The sequence below is a fragment of the Schistocerca piceifrons genome, chromosome 2 (genome assembly GCF_021461385.2).
Source record: "Schistocerca piceifrons isolate TAMUIC-IGC-003096 chromosome 2, iqSchPice1.1, whole genome shotgun sequence".
Lineage (NCBI taxonomy): Eukaryota > Metazoa > Arthropoda > Insecta > Orthoptera > Acrididae > Schistocerca > Schistocerca piceifrons.
The window spans coordinates 661,488,227-661,504,035 of record NC_060139.1 but is presented as its reverse complement, the minus strand read 5'-3'; the positions used below and the strand labels follow the sequence as shown (position 1 = coordinate 661,504,035).

At 39.3% G+C, this 15,809-nt stretch overlaps 1 protein-coding gene across 1 annotated transcript in view; it reads right to left on the bottom strand.

Moving 5' to 3' along the window:
- LOC124776889 (glutamate receptor ionotropic, kainate 2-like) overlaps window positions 1-15,809 on the bottom strand; it is a 200,712-nt gene that overhangs the window by 40,195 nt on the left and 144,708 nt on the right. Inside the window, exons 14-15 of the mRNA XM_047252076.1 lie at window positions 7,278-7,476; window positions 4,379-4,610 (exon numbers count right to left, since the gene is read on the bottom strand). Of these exons, the coding sequence (XP_047108032.1) occupies window positions 4,379-4,610; window positions 7,278-7,476 (431 nt within the window). The remainder of the gene's footprint in view (window positions 1-4,378; window positions 4,611-7,277; window positions 7,477-15,809) is intronic.

Here is a 15,809-nt window from a genome sequence, read left to right as displayed (position 1 = left end):
AGTTGTTCACTGGACTTAACAAAAGGAGTGACCATTAATTGTAAATATTAGCTCGTAAGTGATATTTTGTAAATAGTAGAATATAAGTCTTTCTGTACCAATGGAGGAAACCTGCAAAATTGATTGTTTTGTAAATGAACTCTATCGGCGAAGGAACTAAGCACGAATGCTGTGTGAAGATGCACACTAAAGTGCGACGTGCATAATAAAAATAGCTGTTCACTGTATATTAGTGGTAGTGTTGTACTGCAAGTGTAAAAAGAAGTCAAGGCTACGACAACAGGTGCAACGCAAAGTTCAGTGTTGTTCTAAGTGCAGCGACAGCTAAAACATTCGTCGTCACTTACCTGTGAGCCTCATGGGAGGCAGTTGACAGAGAAGTATGGAGGCAGCTTCAGTGTCCGGCTCCTCCGATGGAAAACGCGCGCGAGGTGTTTGTATCGATGCACTCGTGTGATACGAAGTTAAAAAAAAAAAAAAAAAAAAAAAAAAAAGGAGCAATCGACGACCAGCAGCTCTGTTACAGCTCTGTTACAGCCTGAGCGCGAACGGATACTGAGTGTTGGAGCTCACGCAACACTGTGCAGCCGCTGTGAGTGGCTGACGTGTGGGTGACGACACAATCCAAACTTTAAACTGCTAACCGCCATGACTTCCATCGTACATACTGGAGGAAAGACATTTGTACACTTGTGTGACTACATTTTCATACGTAAATTAAGCAATTTTCTTGAGTTGAAGTTAAGATGAGTGAGAAGTAGATTGTTAGATTACTCAGGCCTTAAAGCCATTAATACCGGCACTCCTGAACACTGCTAAAATGAATTATAATCCTGTCTCTTGATGGACAAAGAAAATGAATGTGCACTATAGGAAGACCCTAAACTCCAGACCAGTCCCGATCCTTAACAAATGTATCCAATAGGTTGTAAGTTATACTAATAATTTTCCACTTCTTCTGTTTCATATTGTAAATAAAAACCCGGGAAGCCACTTGAATTCCTGGCACCACAGTGGAAAGGACAGATGTACTGCATGATGAACGCCGTAGACAGCTAACACAGAAAGTGAGAGCATCACGAAGTGTAGTGCTACGTTATTAAACTGTAACTGAACCACAATGAGTCAACAGATGCTCGAACATTGTCCACTCTAGTTTAGTGAAAATAAGCACTCACTGTACTCATGTATTAGTTGTTAAGCTCAAGAGAAAGTAATTTCTGATTTCTATCCCCTGAAGTGCGAAATGAACGTTCACTTATTGCTATAAGCAAATATGGACCAAACTTAACTATGCACATACATGTTAATCTTGGTATTATGGAATGAAGTGACTGATGAACAAAGAATGAAAAACTTTATTTTGAAAAATGATAAATATCTGATATATGATTATAAACGTAATTTCAATTTATGTACATAGTACGCCAGTAACATTATGTAAATGTCACACCAAAAATCACGAATATCTCATGAGGACATGAGGATCGAGGTAATCCTTCGGCATTCCCTCTCTCCTCATGGGAGGCAATGTGATATTCGCTATTTTTGACTTCATTAAAACAGTAAATACGAGTAGTTAATACTTTCAGCCAGAAGGCAAATACTTGTTTATAAATAATGATTAATGTATAATGAGGTGTCGCTTGGCGACGGTGGAATTTTCTAAATAATGTAATTCGTCGTCTTTGGGCGGCAATATAAACAGGAAAATACGGATAGATATGCGATCCTTCACTATTTTGTTCGCTGGAGAACAAATGAAGCCTTGAGAGCTAAAAAGAGTTGTACTGTTTTTCTCAAGTAAGACGGACGCAGATTTGTGGTAGTCTGATCTAATTTTTACTAAATGTATAAAAACGTGTTATATCTAAGTTTGAGTGAAGTGTAAAGAACTGTTATAACTTACCGTGACGACGCACGAGCGACTCAAAGAAGACAATGGCTATATAAAAGAGCGCTCAATGGACATGATACGGACATAAAAATCTACCGTCATTGTAGTACTAAGCTTAAGGTACGATATATATTTTAGTTATAATAAATATTTGTTCTGGGAATACTGAATCATTTAGCAGTGCTCATTCCTATTATCTCCTCAGTATTATTTTCATTTTAATTATGCATTTTGCTAATATTACAGACACCAAGATCAGCAGTCCAATGTGCGTGTTACATTGATAAAAAGAAAACTGTTTTATCGTCTTCTTGCATCAGCTTTAATATTGAATTTCCCTTTTGTGTGATGTTACAGTTGTTTTTGCGCCCTTAAGAACTTTCTGGTCCCTTAGGAAATTGTTTTGTCATAACAATAACTTCTCAACCGGGTATGATCGTATCTACGATCATGAAGTAATTAGAAAGACGATAATGCAATTTCTTAATCAACAGCAAGCTAGTTGTGACTGCCTCAAGCCACGCGAAACTGCAAGTAAAAACTATTCACATCTCATAATGCAATATTTTATGACAATGGTCAATCCATGATTCTTATGCCAATTGTGATTGATAAAACAGTAAGCTAAATCTCAATTTCCAACTTTCCATTGAATAACAACATCACTTTTATTTTGTAACATCACAAAGCCTAGCCTAAAAATGTTCGCATTCTTTAATGAGTTACCATTTCCAACTCTTTTGAGAAGGAAGTTAATAGTGTAATCAGTTGTTAGTTATTAATATCGGTCCTACTACCTTTCTTAAAGAGGGGATCTGACAGTGGCGTACTTAAGCCTGTCTGAAAAAGTATCTTGTGAAACTGATGTATTAAATTTATGGAAAAGTACAAAAGCTATAACAGAAGACTATGATTTAATATTTTGCTTGAAATTTTGTCAGGATCATTTTTGATGTCAAGAGAATTACTCGTTTTCCTGCTTCCAGTGAAGAAATTAAACTAGTTTCGAGTTACTGCTTGTGGTGTTGTCGCATATACTAGATTTCTTCTTATGTTGAACTGACTGTACATTATACTTTTATTTAATTTGCTGTACCTGGTTTCTTTGATACCCAAGTGGCGCCGTATTTCACAGTTGTCTTTAGGAAACACCTGTCAAAGTCAGAGATAAACTTATTTAGGAATGCATTAAAATTATCATTTACATCCACTGCCTCGTGTATGTAATTCCAACTCATGCTGTACCTGTTCCTTCTACAGGTTTCTATTGCTAGTTCTAATGGTTCTTCTGCTTGATATGTGATTTAGATTTGCCATACTATCTATTACAGTTGACCCACCAGGTCAGCCGAGAGTGCTAATGCGCTGCTTCCTGGACTCGGGGAGGCCCTCCAGGCCCGGATTGAATCAGCCCACCTCAGTAACGAAGAGGGCCAGTGTGCCAGCAAGCCTGGATGTGATTTTTAGGCGGTTTTCCACATCCCACTAGGTGAATACCAGGCTGGTCCCCACTTCCCGTCTCAGTTACACGCCTCACAGACATTTAAAAAACGTTCCCACTATTTCATGGTTTATACTAGATGCAGACAGCTGCGGTACACTCTTATTGTCGCGGGAGGTGTGGGGTGGCGACAGGGAGGGCATCCAGCTACCCATTAAAATTAACCATGCCAAATCCGACCTTAACCGTGCCGACCCTGCGCAAAATGGGGGACAAAGGCACTAGCACAGGAAGTCTGATTATAACGTTGTTCATTATGTCCTCATTTACAAAAATGTTTTCTTCTGAGATGCTATTGTCCTGTACAATTCCAGTGAGAAAGTTTACAAGAAGTTTTGCTGTCAGTATTAAGTAAAAATTTTGTGTAATTGTTTTTCGTCAGACTCTCAAAAAATGATATTTAAACCATGAAAATTTATAATTTGCCTTGCTTAGCCAGACAGGTGATATTAGAGTATCAAATATTTCTACGAATATCTGAAAATTTCTCACAAGGATCTATGAAGTGTAATAATTACAATTGTGATGTTAGGCACTATGATTTCACATGCAAATACTTCCATTTATTGTTCTGCGCGAAAACTGTGTTGTGTCTATAGTTTTGAATTTGCAATTTTTTTCACACACACGACAAGTCCTCTTTTCTCCGGTTTGCTCCTATAGTAAGAAGCTGATAATTTATAATTTTCAACATTTAATACCTCTATTCTTGTATATTGTTGTGTTGAGATAGACGACAAGTACATCAGTTAAATTTCCGGTTCCTTGTTCTCTTAAGAAAGTAAGATTATTTATTTCTGAAGCTTCTAATAGCTTGGTGCATGCTTAGATGTGCTTCCCATTTTCTCTAATCCTGCAGTACCTGGAGGGAGTAGTTTTTGATTATGCTTGTCTGTATAAATAGGTTACCCTACAAAAGGAGCCCCTGTCACACACCAGTAATTACGGAAACATCGCGATGCCGCCTGTGCTGCACTCACCTAGCTGCAGTGCTATGCCGTAGCCTTTGGAGTCGAGTTGCCCGCCGACTTTTCGCAGGTCGCAGTTGAGCGCCGTCATGTACTCGATGCTGGTGGATTCCATGAAGAAGGCGTAGTTGCCCTTCTCCTTCTTGACGCGCTCCACGCCCTCTGCATTGCCGTCTGTAAAGACGTCGGGTCTCGCCTGCCTCATCACCGTGTACATCCGAGAGAACAGCGAATCATTCGAGTTCTGCGGACAGGAAACGTTCATGCGGTACTGAATATACATGGGGACTCGCAGCTAGAGCTTTACGAAATTTATAAGTTACCTTGTGCAAAGTAGCAGGCAAAAATTACAGGAAAAACTTTAAGTATTGGGGTTACTGACGTCACTGATCGTTCGAAATCATATTCATATTTCTCACGTAAGGTATCCTAATAACCGAGGACGTATCTTTCTTGGATTTGGAAAAGTCTTTGGTTAAGCAGTGCACTGATATATGATGAAGAAAATGTGTTCTTATGAGACATGCGACTACATTTTTTAATGGGATGAGAGTTTATTAACAGGCAGATTACAGCACATTGTGTGCTACACGCTGACTACATTTTTAACGAAACAGAATGGGAGTGAATCTTGTCATAAAAACATCTTGGAGGAACAGTACTTGGGGATATGAAGTGGGGTTATCATGAAAGCTCGGTCGTCGGTAGGACAAACGTATTGTTAAAGGTAGGAGAAAGAGTTGTTTGGAACACTTTTTAGACTTACATATCTAGCCCTGTAATGGAAGTTTATTATATTTTCTTATTTTGTTTTGAAATGCTAGCACTCACTGTATCAGTACATCAGTCGTTTTCGGAAATTACAAAAATCACTTTGTAAAAGTAAGGTTCTTCCAAATGTGAAAAACTCTTCCAAGGTACAACTTGACACGTACCTAGGAATAAATATTCAATTTAAATTTAGAAGTGTGATGGTCGAAAAAATCTTGCACTACTGTGTTTAATAGTCTACGTGTTAAATAATACACACCAGTAATCAGTAAGTGAAGTCAAATTAAGTAGAAGTATTATCCAAAATGAGTTACAAGTTAAAAAAGATTGATGTAGAAGCTGTTGGCAACTAACACAATTTTCCATTTTTGAGACAGGGAAAATTGTTAAGACATTAAAGAAACTCAGTTCATTTGAAAATATCATATGTTACTTAATAAAGAGACCTTCTGTTCCATGATACAAGATGGTGCACGGCTGACAACGGCCCACATGTTATGTAACTAGTTTTAAAAATTTACAGGATTTTACTTATCATAAAAGTCTGCAACAGATGAATTAACAATATCCTTAAAATGGCTTTAATCCTCGTGGTCTCGAAACAACAAAAATAGTAAAAAATGCCGGAAAATGCTTATAACGACCTCTAGTACGCGTTCGTTCACGTCATTCTAAAATCGATCATTAGACTGAAACACCGACCAGGAAGCTTCAGGTGTTCCTAGGTACGATACTCTTCTAGGTACAACACCCTCCCCTATGGCCAAAATTCAAGTCGTGTACGAAACAGAGTGCTTATAAAACTTTTCTGCGTCATATGCTGGAATACTGCTCAGATATGTGTGGCCATGTTAGGTAAAGTAAGCGGAAACATCTGCCACAAACAGAAAAGATTGGTGAATTGTAACAATAATGCGAATAATATCTCAAACAAGGGACCCGTGAAGAAGCAGAACAGTTGTTTCGCAAAAAATTCTTTCTTCGAAAGGTCCAAAATCAGTTTTTCAGGATCCAGATTTCTAGACCTCATATTATTTCTGTAGACTGTAAAGGCAGAATAGTGCTCGCACAGGAACATACACGTATAATCAGGTATTCGTTTCTTGCTCCTTCCTTGTAGAGGATAGGATAAAACCTTGTGCTTGACACAGTAAAATGTTCTCTCTTCCACGCACCTTATAACGATTTACAAATTTTATATGCAGAAACTCTACCTGAAGTACTAAAGATTGCACCTCTGTATAACTTCATTCGAACAGACAAAAAAGTTAACTGTAAATATTTTCACATTCTGACAAATAGCATCTGTTAAAAATGATTCGGATTCGGAAAACATTACGTATGTCGAATGCTGCTCGTACTCTTCAGGCACGAAATTCTCTAAGCTCTAGAGCAAGTGAAGTTACTGTTCGTAAAGCATTGGTCATTCACTATCGGCTGTTTGCAGACGTGCAAAAATGTCTAAATTGCCAAATAAAAGATCAATGATGTTGTTTAGTTCTCATGTATTGTAAACTGCACGGCAGTTAGACTGAGTAACACTGTGATTTTTCGCTGCCTTTGTTTTTGAAGTCTGAAGATATTTTTATCGAAAACAATAAACAAATAACTGTGATGATCTAAGAACCGTTTTCTCGTCGTACTCTAGAGTATAAATGAAAAGCAACACCTGTAAACGTTGGGAAGACCCAAATCATTACCGACTTATCAGTTTGTGAACACTATCGTTTGGATCAGATCAGTAACCATGTGAATTACACGAAGCAAAAACTGTGAAATCAAAGCAGAGAATATACGTCCAATGTCAGTCACAGACCGTGGCTAATTACAACTCCTGAAGGATGCAGCCAATTGAGAGATCGCCACATTATTTTATCAGGCGCCCGTAGCTTTCTCTGTGTCAAATACTGGCAAACCCTTTCAACTGCCTACTATGCTCGTTTCTCTCTGCCTACTGACTGACTGACTAGTTCCATCGCAATGCAACAACGACCTCTGCTTTGACTTGTTGTCGGCATCATGTGGTCTCGTTGATGAGTTGATAGCTTAGCAAGGTGGTTGCAGTTCAGTGATCACTCCGAGAGGTATTTAAGCATTTAATTCCTTGGGACGGGCCTCTGAAAAAGAAACATCTGCTCACTCTGAAGAAGGCCGCTGTGGAACCGCTTTCGTAAGTGCCGTATTTGATCTTGGTTTGCTTCGCCAGGTCTTCTACTCCATTGATGGGAGACTCCATTCTGCTGTTGGTGAGGAACGCCGCCAGATTGGCCGTGTAGGAGGCGATCATTATGAGCGTGAAGAACCACCACATGCCAGCTATCAGCCGCGTCGAGACGGCCCTGCAACAACACCAATCACACACTTCAAGCTCTGCTATCGACAAGACAATGGAGTGAAGGAAGTGAACGACTGCACTATAAGCGCTATGCGACTCCCCCCCTCCCCCCAGAAAAGCATAATACACACACACACACACACACACACACAGAGAGAGAGAGAGAGAGAGAGAGAGAGAGAGAGAGAGAGACAGAGATGAGGAAGGAGAGATAGAGAGAAAGAGAGGGAAGGAGGTGACCGAGAGGGTGAAGGACAAAGGGAGAAAGGAAGGGAGAGAGAGATTGTAGCCAGGAAGGGAGGAGGCTCAAGAGAGATGGGTAGAGAGAGACAGAGGAGCTGACTGGGAGCATAGTCAAGCTTAAGAAGACTTGAAATGATTTTTGGTGCTGGAATGTGAATTACTTAATATAGTGCCGAAAATAAAGAAAATAATTATTTTTTGTAGTTGAAGAATAACAAGGGAAGTAATTGACGTTGCAATAAAATTTTCTCAAACGTCCAGCCGCTTCAAGTGGCTAAATATCCATAATCTTTTGAAGGAGCACACGTTGGCCATTATCAAGTGGTGACAGTTCTGTGTGTGTTTTCCTTTTATCTCACTTTTCATTCTTTAGGTATAGTGAGCTGTTCGAGTAAAGATCCAATGTATAGTTAGCGAGTTTTCAGTCATATACCAGGCGAGATGGTAGCGAGGCATAGGAAGTCACGATTGGGAATATTTGTGAGGGGAGGGGGGATTTCCAGTCTGAGCATTTGCTTTACAACCAAGGGAATGCTCCTGAAAACCTTGGTCAGAATCGGTGGGTGGCTACTATATTTATTTTTGTTCTTGTACCATTAGTCCCAGACGAAATATATGAAAACCTGGTTTATGTGCACATTTACTGTTTATTCAAAGTAAGGTCAATGACTTGTTTGAAGTATACACTTTACTTACGCTTCCGTGGACATTTACGTATCATGTGATTTTTATGTATTATCTTCATACTTCCACCTCTAGGAGGGAAACGACGGGTTACTTGAGAGCATTTTCTTGCTATAGTTAGCGAGAAGCTTTCAAAAACATAGGTATTTTATTACACTTACAATTTACAATAAAACTTCATTCATTTTTAGTGAAATAAAAATTTAAATTTAACACTTCTGATTTGATAGTTAAATCACTTCTGTCTGTTTGTTTACAGTGTCCATTGCTTTGTTCGGTAGCTGGTTGCTACATGTTGCTTGTGCTCACAATCTATGCTTGTAGCATGCACTAAGGCTCTGTGCAGTGGATGGCTATTAAAAAGTTTCTTATATTTATGGCACTGTAGCACTGTCTACTGCTCTGTGCAGTGGATGATTGCTATAATGTTTACTCTAGCTTATTTTATTTTATTTTATTGTCTTCCATCTAAATGTAGTGGGATCTCCGCGTTTTCGTTAAGAGGCAGTATTCTGAGTACTAGTTTTAGACTATTTTTCTTGGGTTTTGCACTGTTGTTCGATTAGGATGTATGTATTTTTGCTTATGTTTTTGTGGTTTGCTTTCCTGATTGCCGATTTTGAAGCATGTGTTCACCATGTCTTGCCTGAAGAGTAACACTGTTCACAGTTCCCAGGAAATCTATTAAAATGTTTGACACTGCGGTACTCGAATTTTATTTCTTTCCTGCCATCTAGCTTTTCTAATCAAATATCTATAGGTATGATAGTACTGTGAAAAATGTTACGCCTTTTTTCACCCAATGAGAAAAATTTATCTATGGATTCGTTGCAAGATTTGGAGTTGCTGTGAAAGCTTTCATCTCAAGGATATCACTATCATGTACACTAGATATGAAAGTAGTTTTATTTTACCGATTTTATTGTTTGACCGCTATACAATCTCATCTAAAATGTCTTGAGTAAAAGCTAGACCTCATACATCCTCAAATATGGATTCTTACCAAAGGCATTAATTTTTAGTCGCAGACCAGGAATCTGTAACACAATGTTATATCGTCTTGTACTGCATTAGTTGCTGGTTGTGCTTTTCTCCATTTGAAACAGTTTCCATGGCTACAAAAGTAGGACTCATCGCAGTGTGGCTGTTTTCTACTTAAAACATCTGCAACTCTTCGTTTGTCCTAGGTTCCATCATCATCGTCATCAACATCATGGCCATGCACGTCCTGTTTTGAATTTGTATCGTCTTCACTTTCTGTTTCGTAATCTGGATCAATATCACTGCCGTCGAAAACTTCATTCGTCATTTCTTCCAAATGCATTGTAAACTTTGGTTCATTTCCCGTCAGGACTCATCGGGACTAACCAGCCCGTTCAGGCTGCTTTTGATTGTAGGCTGGGCCTGTTAGAGGCTCCATATTACGCGGTTTAATTATGAGACAGTGTCAGTAATAGCGCTACTATAATACACCATAATTATCGCTATAAACTCGAAATGTTGATACACACGTCTGATAAAAATAATAACGCAACTGGTACCATACATCTGCCAGATATTGAGGCCACCGGCCACTGAAAGTCGAGTAGTGAAAACGGTACCACCCCCCCTCCCCCTTTCCCAATTCACAGCAAGGAGGACACGCGGGGAAATGATGAAAAACTTCAGAAGAGAAGGAATTGATCTGTGCATTCACAGAAATGTGGCGAAATAGTGTGATTACCCGTCTCAACAGTGTTTAGGTCATGTGAGAGTGCGAGGCAAAGGTTAAATTTTAATGCCAGATTACTTAGGATATCCAGGAAAACTACTAAAACAGAATGCCCACACTACGACTGTCAGTTGTCTTTCAAGGTATTTCTGCGTGGTATGGAATCGTTACTCGTTACCAGATAGACGTGATGACTACTTGGAAAAGGATATGAGCTACTTACCTACCCAGCCTTATCTTATCCGCACTTGTGCGCCCTTTGCTGTTTATAATAGATAACGTTTTATGCTTTTTAACATTTTACCAGCCGATGCTACTCTCTATACGATGAGTGCACCGAAAAGCAGATGTGTAACACCCACATGCCACCTTACGACGTGTGATGGAGAGTACATGTGGCACCTCTGTCATTTAATCCCCTCCTTACTCCATTCGTGAATGGCATATGGAAGGCATGATTATTTATAAACCTTTGTATTAGGTCTAATTTCTAAGATTTTCTCTTTTTTGTTCTATTGGGAGACGTATGTGAAAGAAAGTAATATGTTGTTCAGCTCTTCCCTGAAAATAATCTCTTGGATTTCCAACAGTACACCTCTCCGTAATGAATAACCTCTCTCTTGTAGTGTCTACCACTGGAGTTTGCTTAGCATTTTCATAGTGATCTCATGCTTGCCACATTTTGTGTTATGAGGTTTTATGTAATCATTCCACTCTAGGTCGCTCTGGATGATTGATGCCAAGTATTTTACGATTGCTACTGTTTCTATTGATTTGACCTGACAGTGTAATCGTAGAGTACTGGTTTTCACGACCTATTTATGCACACTATGTTACATTTACTAACATTCAGTAGTAATTTCCAGTCCCTGTACCAGTCATCGATCCTCTGCTGGTCTCCATGCAGTTCCTTAGCATTTGGCCTTGGTGTCTTTTTACAGACAACCGTATCATCTACGAACTGCCTTATGGAGCTTCTGATGTTATCCAATCGCTCGTTTATACTGATATGGCTGCTTTGTGAATATGCCACAACCAGTCAATCATATAATGTGATTTTATCAGTGGTATTAATGTGGGACCCATGTGTATTTCTGACTCCTATAGAACAACCAAGCTACAATAGCAGCACCACATGTGTCTTGACATGTGCATTCATTAATAATAATACAGACCATTCTATTTTGACACAGTATCGATTTTTTGTTCATGGTTCGTGTGGTACTTGTGTGTTACGATCGGCAGTCTGCAGTCCGCGTGTGTTTCTTACATATACGAGGGGCGTTTCAAAAGTCTTTGCAAAAATAAAAACTACTTACGTGTTTGGGGTAAACCTTTTTTATTTTTTGACATAGTCTCCTTTTAGACTTACACAATTCGTCCAACGCTTTTCTAATTTGTTGATCCCTTTCAAATAATAGGAATTGTCCAAGTCTGCAAAATAGCTATTAGTTGCTGCAATCACCTCCTCGTTCGAATAAAATCTTTGTCCCGCCAACCATTTCTTCAAATTGGGGAACAAATAGTAGTCCAAGGAGTCAATTCAGGAGAGTGGGGGGGGGGGGGGGGGCGGGATGTGAAACGAGTTGGAATTATATTTCCATTAACTTTGCGACCACAACTGCTGAGGTGTGTGCCGGTGCATTGTCGTGATGGAAAAGGACTTTTTTGTGGCCCACTCGCTGGCGTTTTTCTTGCAGTTCGGTTTTCAAACGGTCAAATAACGATGAATAATATGCACGTGTAATAGTTATACTCTTTTCCAGATAGTCGTTGAGCATTATCCCTTGCGAATTCCAAAAGACAGTCGCCATAACCTTCCCATCCGAAGGAATGGTCTTCGCCTTTTTTGGTACAGGTTCTCCCTTGGTAACCCATTGTTTAGATTGTTGTTTGGTCTCAGGAGAATAGTAATGTATCCACGTTTCATCCACAGCGACGTAACGACGCTTAAAGTCCTGCGGATTCTTCCTGAACAGCTGCAGACCATCTTTGCAACACTTCACACGATTCCGTTTTTGCTCAAGCGTGAGCAATTGCGGAACACATCTTGCGGATAGCTTTCTCATGTCCAAATCTTCATGCAAAAAATTATGTACCCATTCATTCGAGGTGCCCACAGCACTAGCAATCCAACGCACCTTAACTCCTCTGTCATCCATCACCATATCATGAATTTTATCAATGATTTCTGGAGTCGTAACCTCCACAGGGCGTCCAGAACGTTCAGCATCACTTGCGCCCATATTGCCACTCCGAAAATTTTGAAACCACTTGTAAACAGTTCGAATCGAAGGTGCAGAGTCACAGTAATGTTTATCAAGCTTCTCTTTAGTCTCCTGAGGCGTTTTGCCTTTCATAAAGTAATGTTTAATCACCACACGAAATTCTTTTTCGCCCATTTTTTAACAATCACTCGACTTTCTTGATTCACACGAATGCCAAACTCAAAGAAATAGACCAATATGGCTGAAACTTGCTGTGCGTTCTTTCCAAAGATGATGCTAACTAAACGTGACCTCGATACGCGCCGGTGGTGCCAGCTCTCGGACTTTGCACGGACTTGTCAAACGCCCGTCGTAGTCTTACTCTCAAAACAAAACACCTACTTAGGGATGAAATTTAGCAGTGTGTGTTTTTTGTTTATTAAGCTGACGTCATCTCACTCCCCCCCCCCTCCTCAACTTACATTGTAGCTTGACAGCTACAGTGCATCCTTGGACTAAGTTATATGGTTGTGCATGTTGTGGGTACCCCCAGGGTCCAGGATATTGTTCGGAGGTGTATCCATCTCGTTAGGTCCAAAGAGAGGTTCAGACGGATATCTGAGACCGGCTATTAAGTATGTCTGGACAAATAAGGAGCATCTTTCTTTTACTCACAGCATAAAATGTATAATTATATAAATAATTGACGTAGGTGAAGCGTCTGCTGATGGTGAAAACTGCAAACATTCATCCAAATATTTTTTAAATGTTGTTAAAATTGTATAATACACCATTACGTAACGATGTCAACAATATAGGTGAAGAACATTAACAAGACAAGAAGAAAAAAAGAACTATGAAGAACCAATAGTCAGCAGCTACACATCCCAAAAAACGAAACCATTTACACAGTCAAGGATCTGTTATATCAAATGTGGTGGATGTGAAAGTCTTTACTGGGGCAAAGAGACACGGGTTTATCCACCAGATTAAGCGAGCACGCAAACTAAGCAAGAACTACAAATCTTCGTTTAGTGTACATCTACGAAACTACACTCATAATACCAGCAGCAACGAGGAATCTTTAAGGGTACTAGATAACACAGAGAAAGGCAGATTAATGGACGCTCTAGAATCAATTGAAATTTATTGCGCCTTCAAAGAACATCCTCAACACATTCTCACTGAAAAAGCAGACCTCAGAACTAAAAGTTTCAGCGATTTTCTTAGATATTTACTCTAATGTATAGTAAGTGCACACTTTTAGCGTTAACCTGTTGTGATATATACAGTCCACTGCAGTATATGAAATGGAATATCGACTGATTAGTTCTTCTTTGATGTGCACATTATGTTGTTATCTCTGCCTAACGTAAATCCATATGTCAAAATCTTGTAAGTATATTAACGTCAACGAACTACAAAATCGGCTACAGTACTATTAATCATATTTTACATTGCGATTCTTCAGTTGCTCCCGGCGTATTTCTTGCTCGAACAGTCCACGGGTGTACTGTCGGTCCACAGTGTCCAACGCGCACAATATTTCGGCGATCAGACATGTCGCCATCGTCAGGTGCGCTGACGAACTGAGCTCCTGAGCTTGTGCCCGTTGCACACTATGGACTGGCAGTACACTCATGGACTGTTAGAGCATATTTTACGTTGTTCTGATTAAGTTGTATTATGTTTTAAAGATGTTTGAAACGGCATAATCTCAGAACTGCAATTGTACAATCAACACTAGCAGATGAAATCAAGATGACATCATTTAAAATTTTTTGAAGCTGTGAACCAATTTACAAGAAATTAATAGACGCGCTACCCTGCCAGGTAAGAACATATCAACGTACTCAAGAAAAACTGATGCCGGCCGGAGTGGCCGTGCGGTTCTAAGCGTTACAGTCTGGAGCCGAGCGACCGCTACGGTCGCAGGTACGAATCCTGCCTCGGGCATGGATGTGTGTGATGTCCTTAGGTTAGTTAGGTTTAATCAGTTCTAAGTTCTAGGCGACTGATGACCTCAGAAGTTAAGTCGCATAGTGCTCAGAGCCATTTGAACCAAAAACTGATGAAACTCGTAGAAGGTGTTAGATTCAATAAACGATGTCTGAAGGGCAAATATGTTTATGTTAGGATAAATTCGAAATATAATGTTGAAAACCATGTTAAATCATGTAGTGCACGACTATGGATAAAATGTGATATATGTGTTTAGTTTGAACACAAACTGTTAGCAATCAGTGAGGACAGGATATACTATACATTGTAGATAACGCAAATGTCGCTCTAGATATGGCCCAGTCACCAGTCCGTGAAAGAAACAGAATTACTAACAAAGCTGTTAAGGTTACTGCAGAACAAATAAAATGCCTGGAACAGAGGGGTGATACTCGTAATAAGACGCAAGACAATCTTGCTGTACATGCAATTAACAAGAAGTTAACAATAAAGCGGCTATTGTGCTGAAAGAAGATATGAGTGTTGCTGTTGTTCATGTAGTTGCTATAAATGAGAAAGATTGTATTAGTAAGATACAAGACTTCATTGTTGCTAATAATACGACGATGCTGAATAGAGGACCTAAATGGGTTCAAATGGCTCTGAGCACTATGGAACTTAACTTCTAAGGTCATCAGTCCCCTAGAACTTAGAACTACTTAAACCTAACTAACCTAAGGACATCACACACATCCATGCCCGAGGCAGGATTCGAACCTGCGACCGTAGCGCTCGCGCGTTTCCAGACTGTAGCGCCTAGAACCGCTCGGTCACCCCGGCCGGCTAGAGAACCTACAAAAAGACTTAATGCTTTAGTCAGGAAGGCTTTAAAGAAGTGAAAATTCATCCTGACAGAGATGTAAGTCAATGAATGTTTGATCATGAACATACGACCACCCACACTCCGCACTCATATGCTCCTAATAAAAAAAAATTACACTTTTGAAACTGATTATACAGTTCAAAATGTCATTGTTGTAGCTATCCAGATTAAAGATGTATCCATATCTATAGAAGGAAAATTCGTCTCATTTGATATAGTAAATCTGTTAACTAATGTGCTAATAATAGAAATAACTGATATCATAAAAATAACGTACTCAAACGTAAAAAATGAAAATGAGCGAAAATTTCGAGTTGCTACAGTTGATATTATCTTTCAGTTATTTTAAATTCCGAAATGAGATATACTGATAACCAGATGGTGTTGCAATGAAGTAGGTTGCTAGCACACTGGAGATGTTTTCATAAATCATAATGAGAACCAATTCTTAGAAAAATTTAGTGATTACACCAGTAAGATTTTGTATTACAAGAGGTTAGTAAACGACAATCTTGTTCTCTTCGCTGGCACAACTGCTGAAATCGAAAGTATGCTTTCACAACTCAGCAGTGTACGTTCAAAAATTATATTTATTGTGGAATTGGGAAAACAAAAAAAAAATGGCTCTGAGCACTATGCGATTTAACTTCTGAGGTCATCAGTCGCCT